At 46.1% G+C, this 18,353-nt stretch overlaps 1 protein-coding gene across 1 annotated transcript in view; it reads right to left on the reverse strand.

Moving 5' to 3' along the window:
• Window positions 1-18,278, reverse strand: part of B4GALT1 (beta-1,4-galactosyltransferase 1) — a 59,382-nt gene extending 41,104 nt beyond the window's left edge. The window contains exon 1 of the mRNA XM_010350430.3: window positions 17,654-18,278. Coding sequence (XP_010348732.2) covers window positions 17,654-18,071 — 418 coding nt within the window. The 5' untranslated portion in view covers window positions 18,072-18,278. The remainder of the gene's footprint in view (window positions 1-17,653) is intronic.
• Between the last annotated feature and the right edge of the window lie 75 nt (window positions 18,279-18,353).

Below are 18,353 nucleotides of genomic sequence, written 5' to 3' on the forward strand. Positions count from 1 at the left end.
GCCTGAACCCAGGAGGCGGAGGTTGTGGTGAGCCGGGATCGCGCCATTGCACTCCAGCCTGGGTAACAAGAGCAAAACTTCGTCTCAAAAAAAAAAAAAAAAAAAAAATTAAAATCAAACTGGATGAAAAACATACAATCAAAATGAGCTATAAAATACCATTTACATGTGTTATTAAAATGCATATACACTGTGTGACTCCATTTACATGGCATCCTCAAAAAGACAAAACAATAATAATGAAGAATAGATCAATGGTTGCCTGGGATTAAGGGTGGAAGGAGAATGTGACTACAAGAGGGATTTTTGGGGGTGATGGAACTGTTCTGTATCCTGATTGCAGTGGTGGATACACAAATACAAATATGTGTTAAAATTTATAGATTGTATGCCAAAAAGCCAATTTTATTGTATGTTAATCTAAAAAAAATTTTTTTAAGAATACATCTATATATAAAGCAGTAGCTTCCATTTTAGAAAGAGCAGAAACAGATACACAACTATAAATACATTAGAATAGTTGTCTGTGATATAGCTGGGAAACAGAAGTGGGAATGAGGACAAAATAAAACAAACACATAAGGCAAGAGAGTCAGACCCCAATGATGATTACTGGCCATGAAATGAAGCTTGATGGCTGGATGGTAATAAGAAAAAAGGAAATAAGTAAGGAAGTGATGGAGGATGGAGATGGATGTGTCCTTCCAGGGCTGTACAAAGGACGGGGAACCCCAATCCCTAGTCCAGACAAAGGTCCCGAAGGCAGTTCTACAGTACTGTGGGGATGAATTTATCAGCCACGACAGCCTGACCCACCTAATGTTAAATTCACTTCCTTGCTCTGACTGCTGACTCACCAGCTGTCTGCTTATCCTGTGGCTTCCCTTGTAGTGTTGCCTGCAGCCAGAGAATTCTAAGTTACTCAACAACAGTTCTAATCTTCCCAGTAAAGCAGTAATTTTATATTCTGGCATGTACGTAAGTCTCCTGGGAGCTCTGTTACTGAGTCAGCTGCCCCTCTAATCAGTTTTGGAGCCCTGACAGATTTTTCTGGAGCTTCAGTATTACAAGTACATCCTTCTCTCTCCATCTAGAACCAGACCTTGGACTGTGGAGGGCCCACTGCCCCTTGGGCCATCTGGGCACTCAGCCAGCCAGGTACTCCTGGCAATCCTCTGGTGTCAGGACCACTTGATCTTATTTTATTTTTTGACAGAGTCTCACTCTGTCACCAGGCTGGAGTGCAGCGGCACAATCTCGGCTCACTGCAACCTCCGCCTCCTGGGTTCAGGCAATTCTCCTGCCTCAGCCTCCCGAGTAGTTGGGACTACAGGTGCGCGCCATCACACCCAGTTTATTTTTTGTATTTTTAGTAGAGATGGGGTTTCACCATGTTGGCCAGGATGGTCTTGATCAATTGACTTCGTGATCCACCCACCACGGCCTCGCAAAGTGCTGGGATTACAGGCGTGAGCCACCGTGCCCGGCCTATTTTATTTTATTTTATTTATTTATTTTTGTGATGGAGTTTTGCTATTGTCTCCCAGGCTGGAGTGCGATGGTGCAATCTCAGCTTACTGCAACCTCTGCCTCCTGGGTTCAAGCGATTCTTCTGCTTCAGCCTCTTGAGTAGCTGGGATCACAGGTACCCACCACCACACCTGGCTAATTTTTTGTATTTTTAGTAGAGATGGGGTTTCACCATGTTGGACAGACTGGTCTTGAACTCCCGACCTCAGGTGATCCACCCACCCATCTCCGAGTCCCAAAGTGCTAGGATTACACATATGAGCCACCACGCCCAGCCAGGACCACTTTAAATGTAGCCAGCTCCAATTTCCTTTTCTAAGGAATGGGGATAATTATGCCTTCCTTTCGGATATAAGTAAGATATTACATATACATATTTATTGCAGTGCTTGGTACTAATAGATGTTCAATAAATGTTACTTTCCCTTCTCCCCTGACTCCTCAGAACTTCAAAGTTTACAAATTACTACAGCTCTATCCGCTCACATGGCTAAATTTTCACATTTCTACTCTTAGCCACTAGCGTCAGTGATAGATTTGGAGGAAGAGTCTGGGACCTTAAAGGGTCCAGTCCCTAGAGTATTACATAAAGCTTCCTGCAGCATGAGAATTAAACAGAAATTCTGTTCATCTTTTGCTGTTGGGGCCAATTTGGTGGCTTCTAAAGAACCAACTTGGAAGAAAACATCATTTTGGGATGGCAAAGATCTGCTTAAGTATGAAAGCAATCTGAAATCATACAGGAAAAGACAGATTTAAATACATAAAAATTCAAAACTTCTATATAGCTAAAGATACCAGAGATAAAGAAGAGTGACAGATGGAGAGACCATATTTACAAATGATATGTAATAAACGAGTAAAATCCACAAAATAAAAAGCTCCTGCAAAGATGCTTTTTAAACTAATAGCAAAATGGGTTTTTAAAAAGGGTTAAAGAAATGAGTTTTTAAAAAATCTAAGTACAGTGGCTCATGCCTGTAATCCCAGCACTTTGTTAGGAGACCGAGGCAAGCGGATCATCTGAGGTCAGGAGTTTGAGACCAGCCTGGCCAACATGGCAAAACCCCGTCTCTAACAAAAATACAAAAATTAGCCAGGCATGGTGGTGTGTGCCTGTAATCCCAGCTACTAGAGTGGCTGAGACAGGAGGATTGGTTTGAACCTGGGAGGTGGAAGTTGCAGTAAGCAGAGATCATGCCATTGCACTCCAGCCTAGGCAACAGAGTAAGACTCTGTCTCAAAAAAAAAGAAAGAAAGAAAGAAAAAAAAAGTCATTTGGGTGCAGTGGCTCACGCTTGTAATCCCAGAATTTTGGGAGGCTGAGGCAGGTGAATCACTTGAGGTCAGTTCGAAACCAGCCTGGCCAACATGGCGAAACCCCATCTCTACTAAAAATGCAAAAATTAACCAACCAGGTGTGGGGCACATGCCTCTAGTCCCAGCTACTTGGGAGGCTGAGGTGTGAGAACTTGAACCACTATGGTGATTGTAGTGAGCAGAGATCGCACCACTGCACTCCAGCTTGGGCAACAGAGCGAGACTCCATCGCAAAAAAAAAAAAAAAAAAAAGTAATTCACATAAGCAATACAAATGGCCAAGCCAAGCATGGTGGCTCACGCCTGTAGTCCCGGCTACTCAGGAGGCTGAGGCTCGAAGATCACTGGAGCCCAGGAGTTTGAGTCCAGCCTGGGTAATATGGCAAAGACTCCCATCTTGAAAAAAAGAAGGAAAAAATAAAGATGGATGGCCAATAAACACATGAAAGTTTGCTTAACTTTATCAGTAATCAGAGAAACATATTAAAACAAGATACTATGTCTGAATACCATACTGGCAAATGTATAAAGGTTAGTAACATCAGGACTGGTATGAGTATGAGGAATAAGCACTGTTATACACTATTAATGAGAAAAAGCCAGATGGCAAACTGACAGTATCTATCAAAATGTTTAAAGTGCATGATCTTTAAATCTCAAACCAATAACCTTACTTTCTACCTTAAGACAACAGGAAAAGCAAACTTAACCGAAAGCATGCAGAGTGAACGAATTAATTAAGATTAGAGTAGCAGTTAATGAAGCAGAAAAAATGAGAACAAAGAGAACAAATAATGAACCCAAAATTGGTCCTTTGAAGAGATGGATAAAAATGAGAAGCTTTCGGCTAGACTAAGGAAAAAAGAAAATTCAAATTATTAAAATCAGTAATGAAGAGGGACTATTCACCCACCAAGTTTAACAGAAATAAAAAGGATCATAAGGAATCACTATGAAATATATGCCAACAAATTAGATGACTTAGATGAAGCAGACAAACTCCTTGGAAGACACGAACTATCAAAGCTGACTTAAGAAAAAATAGAAGGTCTGAATAGACCTATAACAAGAAACTGAATTAGGAATCAAGACGTTTCCCATAAGGAAAACATCAGGCCCAGATGGCTTTACTGGTGAATTCTATCAGATATTTAAAGAAGAATTAATAAAAACCCACCACAAACTCTCTCAACATATAGAAGAGGAAGGAACATTTCCCTACTCATTTTTTTGAGGCAGTATTACCCTGATACCAAAACCAAAGATCTCACAAGGAAAGAAAACTACAGACCTTTTCTGACAGTAGTAAACAACCACAAAAGAGAAAAAAAGAAAATGAAAGAGGGGAAGGGAGGGGAGGACTGCAGATCACTATGTGTTATGAATACAAATCAACAAAATACTAGCAAACTCAATCCAGCACAAATAAAAGGATTTATACACCATGACCAAGTGGGATTTATCCCAGGTATGCAAGATTAATACCTGAGAAATCAATGTGTAATATACCATATCAATAGAATAAATGACAAAAAGCACATGATCATTTCAACAGACACAGAACAGCATTTGACAAAACCCATCACCTTTTCATGATAAAAATACTCAACAATGCCGGGCGCGGTGGCTCACGCCTGTAATCTCAGCACTTTGGGAGGCCAAGGCAGGTGGATCACAAGGTCAAGAGATCGAGACTATCCTGGTCAACATAGTGAAACCCTGTCTCTACTAAAAATACAAAAAATTAGCTGGGCACAGTGGTGCGTGCCTGTAATCCCAGCTACTCGGGAGGCTGAGGCAGAATTGCCTGAACCCAGGAGGCGGAGGTTGCGGTGGGCCGAGATCGCGCCATTGCACTCCAGCCTGGGTAACAAGAGCGAAACACCGTCTGAAAAAAAAAAAAAAAAAAAAAAAACACTCAACAAACCAGGAACAAAAAGGAATTTCCTCAAAGGCACCCAGGAAAAATCCACTGCTAACATCATTCTTTTTTTTTTTTTTTTTTTGAGACGGAGTTTCGCTCTTGTTACCCAGGCTGGAGTGCAATGGCGCGATCTCGGCTCACCGCAACCTCCGCCTCCTGGGTGCAGGCAATTCTCCTGCCTCAGCCTCCCTGGTAGCTGGGATTACAGGCCTGCGCCACTGTGCCCAGCTAATTTTTTGTATTTTTAGTAGAGACGGGGTTTCACCATGTTGACTGGGATGGTCTCGACCTCTTGACCTTGTGATCCACCCGCCTCGGCCTCCCAAAGTGCTGGGATTAAAGGCGTGAGCCACCGCGCCCAGCCAGCTAATATCATTCTTAATAGTCAAAGACTGGATGTTTTCCCCCTAAGAAAACAAGTATGCTGTCTCTTGGCATATCTATTTAACATTGTACTGGAGGTTCTAACCGGGGAATTTAGGCAAGAAAAAGAGCTGCTGTGAGAGTTGATTAAAACAAAGCATCTGACGTATTCTTCCCATGGTTGGCAGGTAGTAAGTGCTGAATAAGCATTATCTGTTGTGGGGTGATGTAGGTGGCTGTTAATGGAGTCTAGAACCCTGCATTTACAGTGGCTCCCAAAGATTACTTTTTCACACTGACCAACTTATCTACTCATCTTGACTTTTGATTTCCTGTTTAGAGACTAGAATTGCTGGAAAGGTCTAAAGCAAGCTTGTCCAACCTATGGCCCATGGGCTACACATGGCCAGGATGGCTTTGAATGCAGCTCAACACAAATTCAGGAACTCTGTTAAAACACTGAGATTTTTTTGAGATTTTTTTTAAAGCTTATTGTCTATCATTAGTGTATTATATATGTGGTCTGAGACAATTCTTCCAATGTGGCCCAGGGAAGCCAAAAGATTGGACACCCCTGGTCTTAGGTTTAGATGGGTGTGGATTTCTGCAGTAAGACCAATCCTGGTTCTTAGCGCCCACTGATGGCCACCCCAGCATTATATAGCTGGCTCTAATGAAGACAGCACTCAATGGTTCTACCACAAAGCCATTTAGCAATGCTAAGCAGGAATAATACATGGCTACATCAGAACTCCAGGCAGGAAGAGACTGCGGAGAACATCCAAGCCAATTCTTCATCTCATTTTATAGACGGGAAAACTGAGGCCCAGAGAGAGGACATGATTTCTCTCAGATTATTCAGTAGGTTGGAAAGAGAGCTGGACTTTAGGGTCTGGCATCCTGGATCCCAACACCAGCCCCGAGGGAGAATAAAGCAGGTTATCTACAGGACTGTGCTTTAGTTTTTCTACCAGCACACCAGGCACACAAGACTAAGCCCACCTACATCCATCTTTTTATTTTAATGATATGTTTTCTCACCTAAGACTCAATCAAACACCTAATGTTCCCTCTTCAGCTCCTCTTCCTAATTACTCAGCTGTCTGTGGTCTATGATGGCCTCTTGCCCAGAATACTTTAACAATGCCCACCTGAAGAGAAGACTGTGCGCAGCCATAAAATCCTGGCATAACTGACACAGGGAAACACACACTCCAAGTTTCCAGTGCTATGGATTCAACAAGACAGAGACCTTCTCCTTGTGACCTGGGGTAGTACGTACTCGCTTTGGGCTATACTCTGTCCCTAAGCTGTGGTCACAGCCTCACACCTCTCCCTCTTTCTCTTGACTCTGCCCCAGGGCAGATGAAAAACTTGCATTTGGATGAAATTTTACTATGTGGCCTAAGGGTGCCTTTTGTGCCCCAGAGTATGAGTTAGGCATTATCAAAAGACAGTGTACTGATATTACCATATACCTAATTTCATTCACTCCTCTTACCAACCCCTTGAGGTACGAAATTATCTCCTTCATTTCACATAGTAAGAAAATCTTGCCCTAGGTCTCTAGGAACAATACACTACTAGCAGCTCTGAACTAATTCAATGGGCCCAGAGCACCATATTAAGTCATAACTGACAGCTGTGGAATCCAGTCAAAGAAGAAGACATATGAGGTAGCTACAAGGTAAAGGGAGTGGCTGTCACAAGTTGAATATGCCCCATCTGCTGGATCTGTAAACTTTTTTTTTTTTTTTTCTTTGAGACAGAGTCTCCCTCTGTCACCAGGCTCCAGGCTGGAGTGCAGTGGCACAATCTCGGCTCATTGCAACCTCCACCTCCCGGGTTCAAGCAATTCTCCTGCCTCAGCCTCCCGAGTAGCTGGGACTACAGGCGCACGCCACGACGCCCAGCTAATTATTGTATTTTTAGTAGAGACGGGGTTTTACCATGTTGGCCAGGAAGGTCTTGATCTCTTGACCTCGTGATCCACCCGCCTCAGCCTCCCAAAGTGCTGGGATTACAGGCTTGAGCCATTGCGCCTGGCAACTTTTTTTTTCCCCAGGGGTAGGGAGACAGAGTCTCACTCTGTCACCCAGGCTGGAGTGCAGTGGCCCGATCTCGACTCACTGCAACCTCCACCTCCCAGGTTCAAGGCATTCTCCCACCTCAGCCTCCCAAGTAGCTGGGATTACAGGTACATGCCACCACACCCAGCTAATTTTAATATTTGTATTTTTAGTAAAGATGAGGTTTCACCATGTTGATCAGGCTGGTCTCTAACTCCTGACTTCAGGTGATCCACCTGCCTTGGCCTTCCAAAGTGCTGGGATCACAGGCGTGAGTCACTGTGCCTGGCCAGATCTGTAAACTTTAGTCACTGAAGTCATTAACTCTAAAATCATTCCATCATTTATGCAATTCATTAGGCTTCTGAATCTTCAAGAGTCTACAAAGGAGGCAGGTACATGGGGGATGACTACAGGGACAGAACTGGCAATTCATATTTGCACACTTTGGTCTATATTAACAACTTATTTTGATGCAACATAATCTAAAAGCCTTTCTTCATTGGACCCTGTTTCTGGATCCCATACACCAGGACTGTCAGATGGAAATTCATCCACATGAGTTAAATGATCAGGCGCCCAGGCTAGCAAAACAGAATCTGACAGTTTCTATGGATGGCTACATGCAGTGTTACCAAAAACCAATCCACAAAATTTTTGATCAACACCATTATTTTTAAGTAAGGTTTTTAAAGCCAGACTCTGCCTCCATGCTATAGGTTTAGCTCCACATATCAAGGAAGAAGGAAAGAATGTTCTTACTTTCTGTAAATCAACTTGGCAAAGGTAGATGATGTGTTGAAAGAGCCACAGTAAGGCTCATTTTGTGTACACAGAGTGACTTCAACAGGAACTGCTCTGAAGCAATCACTTACAGGAAAACCCTAACGTCCAGAAAGGCCACATAGTGTCCAGCATAGGGAACACACACACACACACACACACACACACACACACACACACACAGGCTGCAAGTGTCAGTGTGAGGCTCCAGCTAGATCCAACTCCCCCTTAGAATCCACTTACTTCAAAAGCCAGGAATTCCAATTTAGGGCCTGTGAATGATTCCAAACCTCTTGGAAAGCAATGCGGCAGTGTGAACCAGTATTGCCAAGATGACCATATCCTGTGGCCTAGAAATTCCTCTCCAGGAATTTATCCCAGGGAAATAATTCAACTGAAGCAAAGAGCTACACACTACAAAAATGTTCATTTCTAGATTATCTATGATAGTGAAACCTGGAATAGTGTATGCTAACAGAATATGAGGATACCAGACAGCAATAAAGATAATTGGGATAATTATAAACAACATAACATTTTATAAGATAATCTTGTATAAAAATAGCTGCATGCAAACAGTTTCACTCTACAATTGCATTGGAACATACGCATTAGAATATGTATGCATTTGGAAAGTAACAGAAAGTTCTGCGACAGGGGTGGGAGCATGTTCTGTTACAATGGTAGGTAGAATTATTTTCAACATTTAACATGGTAACATATTTTCAACTGAAAAAAAGGTCTATAAAGCAAAAGGCAAAATCTTCACAAATAAGATTTTTAAACTACCAATAATAAATACATATACTCAGAACTTATTCTGTGCCAGGCCCTGTTTTAAGCCCTTATGTGGCTACTACCTATACTTCACAACATCTATGAGGTGGATACTGTCATTACCATTTTACAGGTGAGAATACTGAGGCACAGAGAGGAAAACAACTTTCCTAAATCAAAAACCCCAGTGTGATAGGAAGAAACATTCCTTGTGCCATTTCTATGGGTCATCCACCTGCTAAAATTTTTATGTCTGCTTAGACAGACATGATGAAATCCTTAGCAGAAGTCTTGTGGGTAGAGAGTTTCAAAAGGAATTTCAGAGGCCTTTCATGTTGCAGATATAACCAGGTTTCCCTTCAACTCACCAAACTGGAATCTAGGAAGTAGAGACAGAAGGCTAAAAACCAGCAGACCCAGCCCACTCAAATTTCAGAAAAACAACAGAGACCAAAGGAGTTAAGACTTGCCTAAAATGATGTAATGAATTAGGAAAAGGATGAAGACCAGAGCTCAGAATTTCGAGGCCTGCTCCTACCCTCTGCAGACCATGAAATCCTCTGCAGCTCTCTTCCCTTTCAACTGCCTCCCTTTGATCCCTCAGTCCAGCTACCCTCAGACTTCCTCTGTCCACAACAGTCCCAACTCTACCACCTTCTCTCGCTTTTACCATCTTCAGCTTACTCTGCCTCCATTTCCCTTCCTCTCCTGCCCTGCTGGCAACGGTACGCAACATTTGGAATTTCGGCTATAGTGTTCTTCTGACGCGACAGCCACTACAGGAAATCGCAGGTTACTTTTCGCAGTAGACCCCTGCCCTTCCAATAAGGGAGACTGTTCAAACATGCTGAGATAGAGACCGTAAAATCAGTGTCTGGAAGAGAGGTCCTTCATTCTGACTCTGGCCCTGGCCCAGACCACCCATTTGGCTTCCTGTACCTCCTTGGTACCCTCAAAGCACCCAGGCTTCCTCCCTCTGACCACACCATATTGCCAGAGTCTGTCTACTACTAAGGGACTGCCCAAGAGTGGGGGCCTCTCTTGTTCATGTCTATCTCCCACAGTTCACATAATGTAGTTATCAATAAAAGTTTGCTGAATGTGCAAATGAGTCTCTATTCATTCTCTTCCTGGGGGGGTCTCTCCCAACTTTAGTGTGAAAACTTAATTCTACCTATTCTTCGCCAGGCAGGAACTCCGCCCAGAGTGCTCCTTTAAATGCCAGGCACTACCTAACACCTCAATGCCACGTCTCCACACTCCCTAACAGAAATATCAGCTTCCCTAAGCCCCACCCTTAATTATTCCATATCCTTTTCTTTTTTTTTTTTTTTTTGGTTGATTTGTTTCAAGCTGGCAGTGTCCAGCAACACCAATGACAACTCTGCCGTTTCAGGATGTCAAAGGCTTTAAAAGGCCATTACAAAAAAACAGGAAGAAACTTTGAAAGAAAAAAACTTAAGGCATTTTTAGAATACACCCTGTCGTCGGGCCAAGTAATGATCGAATCCCCTGCCAGGGACCCTCCACATGACCTCTAGGCCCCTGTGTTGGGGCAGGAAGGAGCCTGACCTCACATCGTATCAGTCACACTACTGACATAATCCAGCCCCTTCCCTCAATACAACCTCGCCCTAGCACTCCGGGTTCTGCACCAAAACTGCCCCTGAAAGAGAATTCAGCTCCACTGAGGACATTCAAAAGGGAGTGACTTCAAAGTATACTCATTGGGAATAGCCTGGCACACTGGCTTGAGGCTTTATTGATCTAACCCACCTGAACCAGCCCCAACTGAGACCCAAGTTCTGCTGGTCTCTGAGGCTTCTCCCTAAGAGAATTCCCAGAAATCTGAAGTTTCTCACTATGGCCCCTCCCTAGATCTCAGGACCACTTGAAGGTGGGAGAGCTGTGCTCTATATTTTAGAATCTGATTTGCAAGCTTGCTCCCACCTTCCTGTGTGTCACATCTCAGTGATGTCAACAGCACTGGGTTAGGTAGATGTTGTTCACCCAGCATCACAGCCCCAGAGCCACAGTAGTCCAGGAAGTCCAGCCCAGGGACTTGGCTGCTAAGGAAACAAATGGAGAAGTTACTGAGAAAGCAACACCCCCATCGATTCTGTTCACAGCAGATTTCTGCTCAGTCAGATCCTAAGAGCCTATCCTGCAGCCTGGCCCTTTGCCCCTGCCCCCAGGCACTTCCTGCACCTAGTTTCCTTTTTAATCAGAATTCTAGTCACATCTTTCAGCAATAAGCGATACTCATCTGCCAGCACTAAGCAAATCTGGAATCTCCAATGGGTCTATCCTTTGAAAAGACTGGCTTGAAAATTTTGCCCTTCTCAAAAAACCATTCAACCCTTATTTTCTTGTTTCAGAAAGCTTTCCTAGAGAAACCATCCAAAAGTACACAAAGCTTTATGCACAAACATCACTACATCGTTAAGAATGAAACAAAAACTATATATGTACATGTGTGTGTTCAGCAACAGTTGAATGACTTTCTTTTAAAGTATGGCATATTCAGCTGACAGAATATGATAGTCTTTGTGATTTTTAAAGGTACAGGGTCAAATCTATAGATTCTTTAGTGAAAAATGCTGAACCCCAGGCTACCTGCATGAATCTATGTTAATCTATCTGTCCGTCCAACTATAAAGACAACAGCTATTAACGTTGGGTGTCGTGGCTCATACCTATAATCCCAGCACTTTGGGAGGCCGAGGCAAGTGAATCACTTGAGCTCAGAGTTTGAGACCAGCCTAGGCAACATGGTAAAACCCCATCTCTACCAAAAATACAAAATTAGCCAGCCATGGTGGCGTGTGTCTGTGGCCCAGTTACTCAAGAGACTGAAGTGGGAGAATCGCTTTAGCCCAAGAGGTCAAGGCTGCAGCCAGCCGTGATCACTGCACTGCAGCCTGGGTGACAGAGCAAAACCTTGTCTCAAAAAAGAAAAAAAAAGAAAGACATCAGCTATATTCTTAAACATGAAAAAGACTAGTAGGAAATATTCCAGCGTGTTTCTCCTGCGTGATAGGAATCTGGGTGTGCTTTTTTATCTCTTTCAACTTTTCAAATTATCTTCAATGAGCCTGTATTACCTTTTACAAAATGAAGGAAGACATCATGCCCCCTCAAAAGGCAAAAGCAAAGACCCACAACCCTATCCCCAACATCCCTACTAGGCAAGTCGTTCTCTCTCTCACTCTGCCTGGGCTTTGTGAGGGGCTCTGGAGAAGCAGTGGGTTGGGGGAGTAGATAGAGAAGCAGCTACGTAACACTCTCAGACCAGACATTAAAATCACTGCTAAAGAATTCAGCAACAGCCAATCATATAGCTCCTGGCCTTCACTTGTGTAGGGAAGGGGCGGGCTGAGGCCAAGCTGAAAAGTGGAACCTGAAACACAGTGTATGTGACTCACCCCTCTGTCTTCTAAGGACAAATCCCTTTAGGCCACATTCACTTCCCTGCTAAACCCTGTTCCCCACCCTCAAGCCCCACTCAGCAAACTGGAGTTCTCTGACTTACAAAACAATATCCTGAGATCACTCATTGAGCTAGTGACCACCTTACCTCACCCTGCATAGGCCAGATCAATACAGAGGCCCCCACAACTCAGGTCTCAGGTCTCTACAACTTCCGTCACAGTGTGGCTCCTGGGAACCCTCACCAAGTTTAGGAACAGGTGGGACCCTGTGAGTCTAATCCCATGCCTTGTTAATTTCCCTAGGAGCTAGGGTCTGGCTGCCTGGCTGGCCTTACGGTGACCTCACTGCCGGGGGACCACAGCAGGCTATACCAAAGCCAAATGTAAAATTGTCACAGTGCCAGGCCCTCAAAGGATTTAAGCTTCAAGGACAGACCATTTGTCCTAAGACAACTGGACTGCTGCTCCACTGGATAAGAAAAACTGGAATTTCCAGGTGGATGGGAGTTCAAGCAGAATTCCAGTATCTGCTTCTTCACAGTAAGAGCAGAGAACAGACAGTAAGAAAAAAGGTGCAAGAGGCACTGGGTAAACAGATATTGGGAAAATCAGTAGATCCAACTATAGAATAACCAGGCCCCTTTCACAAACACAAAAAGGGATGGGCCTACTGGCCCTGTTCTCAAAGTCTGGATGGCCCCTACAGTGGAATCTGTGGAAGGCTTGGACTGCCTTGGCATTAACTGACCCATCATTCCCAACCCATAAATTAGCCTAGTCCCAGCCTGGAAATCCCTACCCTGCTGCTACCCAAAGACTATAATACCCAGTGATAGCTCATTTTAATCATTATAAAGCAGCAAGTTAAAGATTATCCAGCACAGCTGATGTACAGCTTCAGAAATTAGAGGAAAATTTTCACATAACCAAATAATACCAGGAATAGAGAACTTTGATATCAACTTGGAGTTTCTGAAAGAAGACAGGCAGAAATGAAGGAGGGAGGGTAGTAATAGGGAAAGGGATAAACACACACTTTGGTTCCCTTAGATGACATCAGCACTGTTTAATTATGCCTCCCCTGCCTAAATTAAGAGTTTCTGAAAAGGAGGCATTTTGTTTTCTTCTTTGTAGCTCTAGTGCCCAGTATAATACAGGCACATTGCTGGAACTGAATGAACGAAATTATCAGATGCCTTAGCCATCACAAACATCCACATAAGACTACCATACAAGATGGACCCAGAGACACATCTTGCAGGGATCTTCTTATGAAACTCCAGGCCACATCAGGTCACCCCTGAACCTGTACACCAGCCAACTACTGAGTAGTAACCTTCAAGAAGAGCACCAGACAATCCCATCCTGGGATGCTACAGTTCTAAGAAGCTGCAGTTTGAGTTCAATCCCACATTTGGCTCTTGCTCCCCATTCCCCAAGGAGTTTCTACTTGGTTCATCAGAGGCTCCACTGCAGGAGGAGGAGGAGGAGGCTCCTTGCACTTGCTCCAAGCCTGGGATGAATTACAGCAGGCAGAGATCACTTTTATCGCCATAGGCTATGTCAAAAATAATGACCAAGTTTCACCATGAAAGCAAGCCAGATAGTCATGGAGGGTATTTCTCAATCTCAGACTGTTAGACAAGGAATATCTGTGGGTATGTCAACACATTATTTTTCACACAAAAACAACAACAACAACAACAACAACAACAAACACAACAGGACAAAATTGGTTTACAGGACTAGTTATCTAAGCCTAAAACTTCAACCCCCAGCATGAAGCTCCACCCCAAGCCGGAAGGTGATGAGGTTCCAAGGCTCATTCCCAAAGAGGCGAGACAGAGTCCTTTCCCAAGCCTCAAAGTACACTCTGTCCTGGGCAGCCTGCTTGTGTCCACATGTGTGCATCTAAGGGAGGGGGAAACGTCCTGGGAGAGAAACACCTGAGAGCTGAGAGCCCAGCAAAGACCGGCAAGTACTAGGGCACAAACCCTGGCAGAGGCTCAGCAACAGCCCCCATAAAAACCAGGGAAACTGGCTCATGGGCAAGTGCTCCTCAGCTGTCCTGGCTACCTGTAGCTGCTGTCTGCTCGTCCAAGTGCCCATCTCTAGATCAGAGTTGTCTCTTTTGAACAAATGAAGAGGATCTCTTTAAAGCACAGGTGGGCAAGAGCAGCCTCATTGAGGGGACTGTACCAACCGTCCCAGGCCCCAGCTGAGCCTCCAGGCCAGCCCGGCCTCCCCTCACTAGTTCAGCCTCAAGTACTGCCCACCTCTCCCCATCACCCTACTCATCTCCAGACTGGCAGTGCCACAGGTGGTCAAGTCCCATTGAGCTGCTGCCAAATCTGAGCAGAGATAAACACGCCAGGAGAAGAAATCCAAGGCCACTGTTCTCCCGTCTCAGGCAAACACCCAGGTGGCCAGAAAAGAGGGCCTCACTACAGAGTCATGAGTGGATGCTGCACGGCCCCCCTGAGGACCTGAGAAAGGGTCAGGAAAGGAAGATAGCATAGCACCTGCAGGCCTAAACTTGCTGGGAGAATTCCTTGGAGAAAGCTGTAGGAATCCTCAGGAAAGGCCCACCTCCCTGACTGCATCACTCACTCCTGCAAGCCTCACATTAGCCCATGGCAGGGTGCCCGGTATGGGGGAAGGGGTACTATGGCTCCAAACACTGCAGCCTGTCCCAGTCACACAAACCCAAGTATATCTGAAGACTATTCTAAGGCCCTGACAGATCCAACAGCGACCTATCAGCAGTCCAATCCAGTGCCTTACGTCCTCCAGGAAAGGGCTTGCTCATAACTCACACCTGTCAGCTGAGAGGAATCTCAGCATCTGGCTTAGACCCCTGGACACCAGAAAGTAAAGCCAAGTCGGGGAAAGGAACTGCAAGTAGTGAAAAGGCCACAACTCTAAACCCCACGGATGCTTTCTCCCACCAACCTCAAAACCACTCGCAAGGGCTTTGGCCCACACCTGCCCATGAACAGATGGGCTCGACTCCCCCCACCCACACACTTCCAAGGAGACTTTCAGCTTTCTCAAGGCCCCGTGGCCAGGAACCTCCACTCTGAAAACTGTACCTAACCATTCAAACCTATGGGCCCTATTAAAATGAAGAAAAGCGCTCTCGGCCCTCATTTCTGGTGTTGCCTCAGCAGCACCGTAAATGTCATGGTCCCTTGCACATCACAAGAAGGCAGCCAAGCTATAGAAGGCACTCTCTCCTTATCCTCTAAAAGATTCTCTCTCAGGAAGTCCTTTCAAGCAGCCAGTTCTAGTCCATTTAGAAACACCGGTAACTGGTAACAAGCCGATCACTAGCAACACCATTACAAAACAAAACTAAGCTGAGCTATGGTCACCACCCTGTTCTTCCGCTTCCGAGAGAAGATGTGACGCTCAAATACCAATCTAATCAACCTTGCAGCACTTTTCTTTAATTTGCTAATTATTTTTTCTTTCTGTGCAATATCCAGGCAACAACTAAAAACAAAAGCAAAAAAACCTGGCCTTTTTGTGGCCTAGAGACTCAGTCTCTCTCCCCCTTCACTCTGCTGTTCAGAGTCATCTCCATGGGAGTCTGAAAAAATGGAACTTTTTAAAGGTCCTAAGCAAATATTATTACTATATTATTATTAGCCACAGTATATTGAGTGCCTGTTTTTGTTTTTTTTTTGGAGACAGAATCTTGCTTTGTCGCCCAGGCTGGAGTGCACTGGTGTGATCCTAACTCACTGCAACCTTTGCCTCCCAGGTTCAAGCAATTCTCCTGCCTCAGCCTCCAAAGTAGCTGGGACTACAGGCATGCGCCACCACATCTCGCTATTCTTTTTGTATTTTTGTAGAGATGGGGTTTCACCATGTTGGCCAGGCTGGTCTCGAACTCCTAACCTCAAATGATCCACCCGCCTTGGCCTCCCAGAGTGCTGGAATTACAGGGGTGAACCACCGAGCCTGGCCTGAGTGCCCGTATTTACTGTACACGATCTCATTTAGTCTTAAAAATAAGCCTGTAAGGTAATCATCAACAACCACATTTTACACGTGAGGAAGAGACTTTGACAAACTCAATAACATGCCTAAAGTCAGACACTTAGCAGCAAGGCAGAGACTATTTCATTTTATGGGACTAGTCTGCTTCCCAAAATAATCATCAAATGCAAAGGAATTTAATTTTCTGCCTAAAAAAAACAAGCCCCCCACCCATTACCACAGTTCACGTCTGACCAGTTCCAAGATGACCTTCCCAAACTTGATATGAACACACTGACGAAATTATCGGAGAAACTGAGCAAGAGTACATAGTAGCCGGGGCTCTGTGGGAAAATGACACAAGTCCTATTGGCAGGATGTCATCCTACCTGCCAGAGCCCCTCACTCACAACATTTCTCTAAAACCTGGCATTAGAAATTAGAGGGCACCTTTCTGGTAACCCTCGAAGCAACCTGTGGTTGCCTTGGGCCTGTGAGCCTTCAACCACAGGTCAAAGAGAAGTCCAGACTAGACTCAGCCTCCTGCTATGAGGAATGCAAATCCACCTACTCAAGCTCTCTGCCTATGCTGAAACAAAGGCTAGAGGCCAGAGTTCAGATCATCTGGGCAAAATAATTGAGACTGGCTACTACAGGAGTACCAGAAATGGGCAATGTGTCCACTGGTTATATTTTAGCCCTCTAGCTCTCAGAGTACACAAGCCCTCTGTCCCTGGGAGGGATACCTGCTCACTTAGATTTTGGATACCTGTACCGCGAGGAGGTTAGGGAGAAGGGCCCTCAGTCACGATCCACACAGAGGAAGAAATAAACACACAGTGACAATTTACTGAGGGCTTACCCTCATTAATTAAGCCCTTATTTACATTGTTCACATAATTTTCCAAAACAACTCCTTGAAAGGGTTACTATTTATTATCCCAGAAGAGAAACCTGGGGTTCAGAAAGAAGTCGCCTGGCCCAAAGGATCAGGAGAAAAAGCCACTCTCAGGAGAGTGGCTCTATGGCAAGACACATGAAACGAGAGGTCAGTCTCCTTCCCCACTGGGAGCCTCACGTCAGTCCCCAAAGGGGGTGGATTACTCGAGGTCTCTACCAGAGTTTTCAGTGCAGGGCTGTTCCAAGCCCTAAGCCGACCCAAACTCCAAAACTTCCCGAGCTCGGGCCAGAGAAGAGAAGTCTCCAAGGCCTTCTCTGGCTCTGGGTCTAGAGGGGCCTCGAACTTCCCAGTGCGGTCCCAGCCCCAAGCCTCCAACATGACTCCCCAGGGATCCACCTCCCAACCCTTCTCTCCCATCCAGTCCCAAGACTCTGTGTGGGATTTAAGAGTCTGATCCAGAACAGGGAGGCCGGCTGTCGTAGAAGGGGACATGAGGAAATGTCTAGAGAACCCTGTCGGGGAAATCCCGGGGAGTCCCAATCCTCGAACTGGCGCGGACCCGAGTCCTTACCGAGCAGCGGGGACTCCTCAGGGCAGGCGGGCAGCGCCAGCGCCAGCGCCGTGGTGCGGGGCACTGGGACCGAGGTCAAGTTGCTCGCGGGGCCAGGGCCAGAATCCGCGACAGGGCTGGAGTCGCCACCCGGGCGCGGTTGGGAGGAGGCGCCTAGAGGAGGCGGCGGCCGGGCCCCTTTGGCCCGGAGCTCCCCGGAGGGCTGCCCGATGGCGGGGGCACCTTTCGAGCCGCCCTGCAGCGATATGGAGACTCCGACCAGCTGAGGCAGGCGACTCAGGTCGCGGCCAACCAGGTAGTAAACGAGGGTGACGCCAAGATGCAGCGCGCAGACGGCCACGAGCAGGCGGCAGGCCCGCTGCAGGGACGCGCCGGGCATCGCGGCGCTGCCGCCCAGGAACGGCTCCCGAAACCTCATCTTCCCGCCGCCGCTTTAAGAGGGGTGTGGGCTACGGGAGGGGAGGCGACCCGCCTGCGGGCCGCCCGCCAGGCGCTGCCCCACCACGGCGACTGGGGGAAGGGCCGGAGGGGGCGCGGGCCAGCGCGGCGCCAGGGGGCGGGCGGCTGAGCATAGAGACTCCGGCCCGCCAGACCTGGGAAAGGCGAGAGGGCGCCCGAGGCGCAGGCGGGGAAGGGCGGGGCCCCGGCAGAGGCGGGGGCGGGGCCGGGCGCGGGGTTTTCGGGATGAGAGCGGGAAGGC

This window comes from Saimiri boliviensis, chromosome 2, assembly GCF_048565385.1.
Source record: "Saimiri boliviensis isolate mSaiBol1 chromosome 2, mSaiBol1.pri, whole genome shotgun sequence".
Classification (NCBI taxonomy): domain Eukaryota; kingdom Metazoa; phylum Chordata; class Mammalia; order Primates; family Cebidae; genus Saimiri; species Saimiri boliviensis.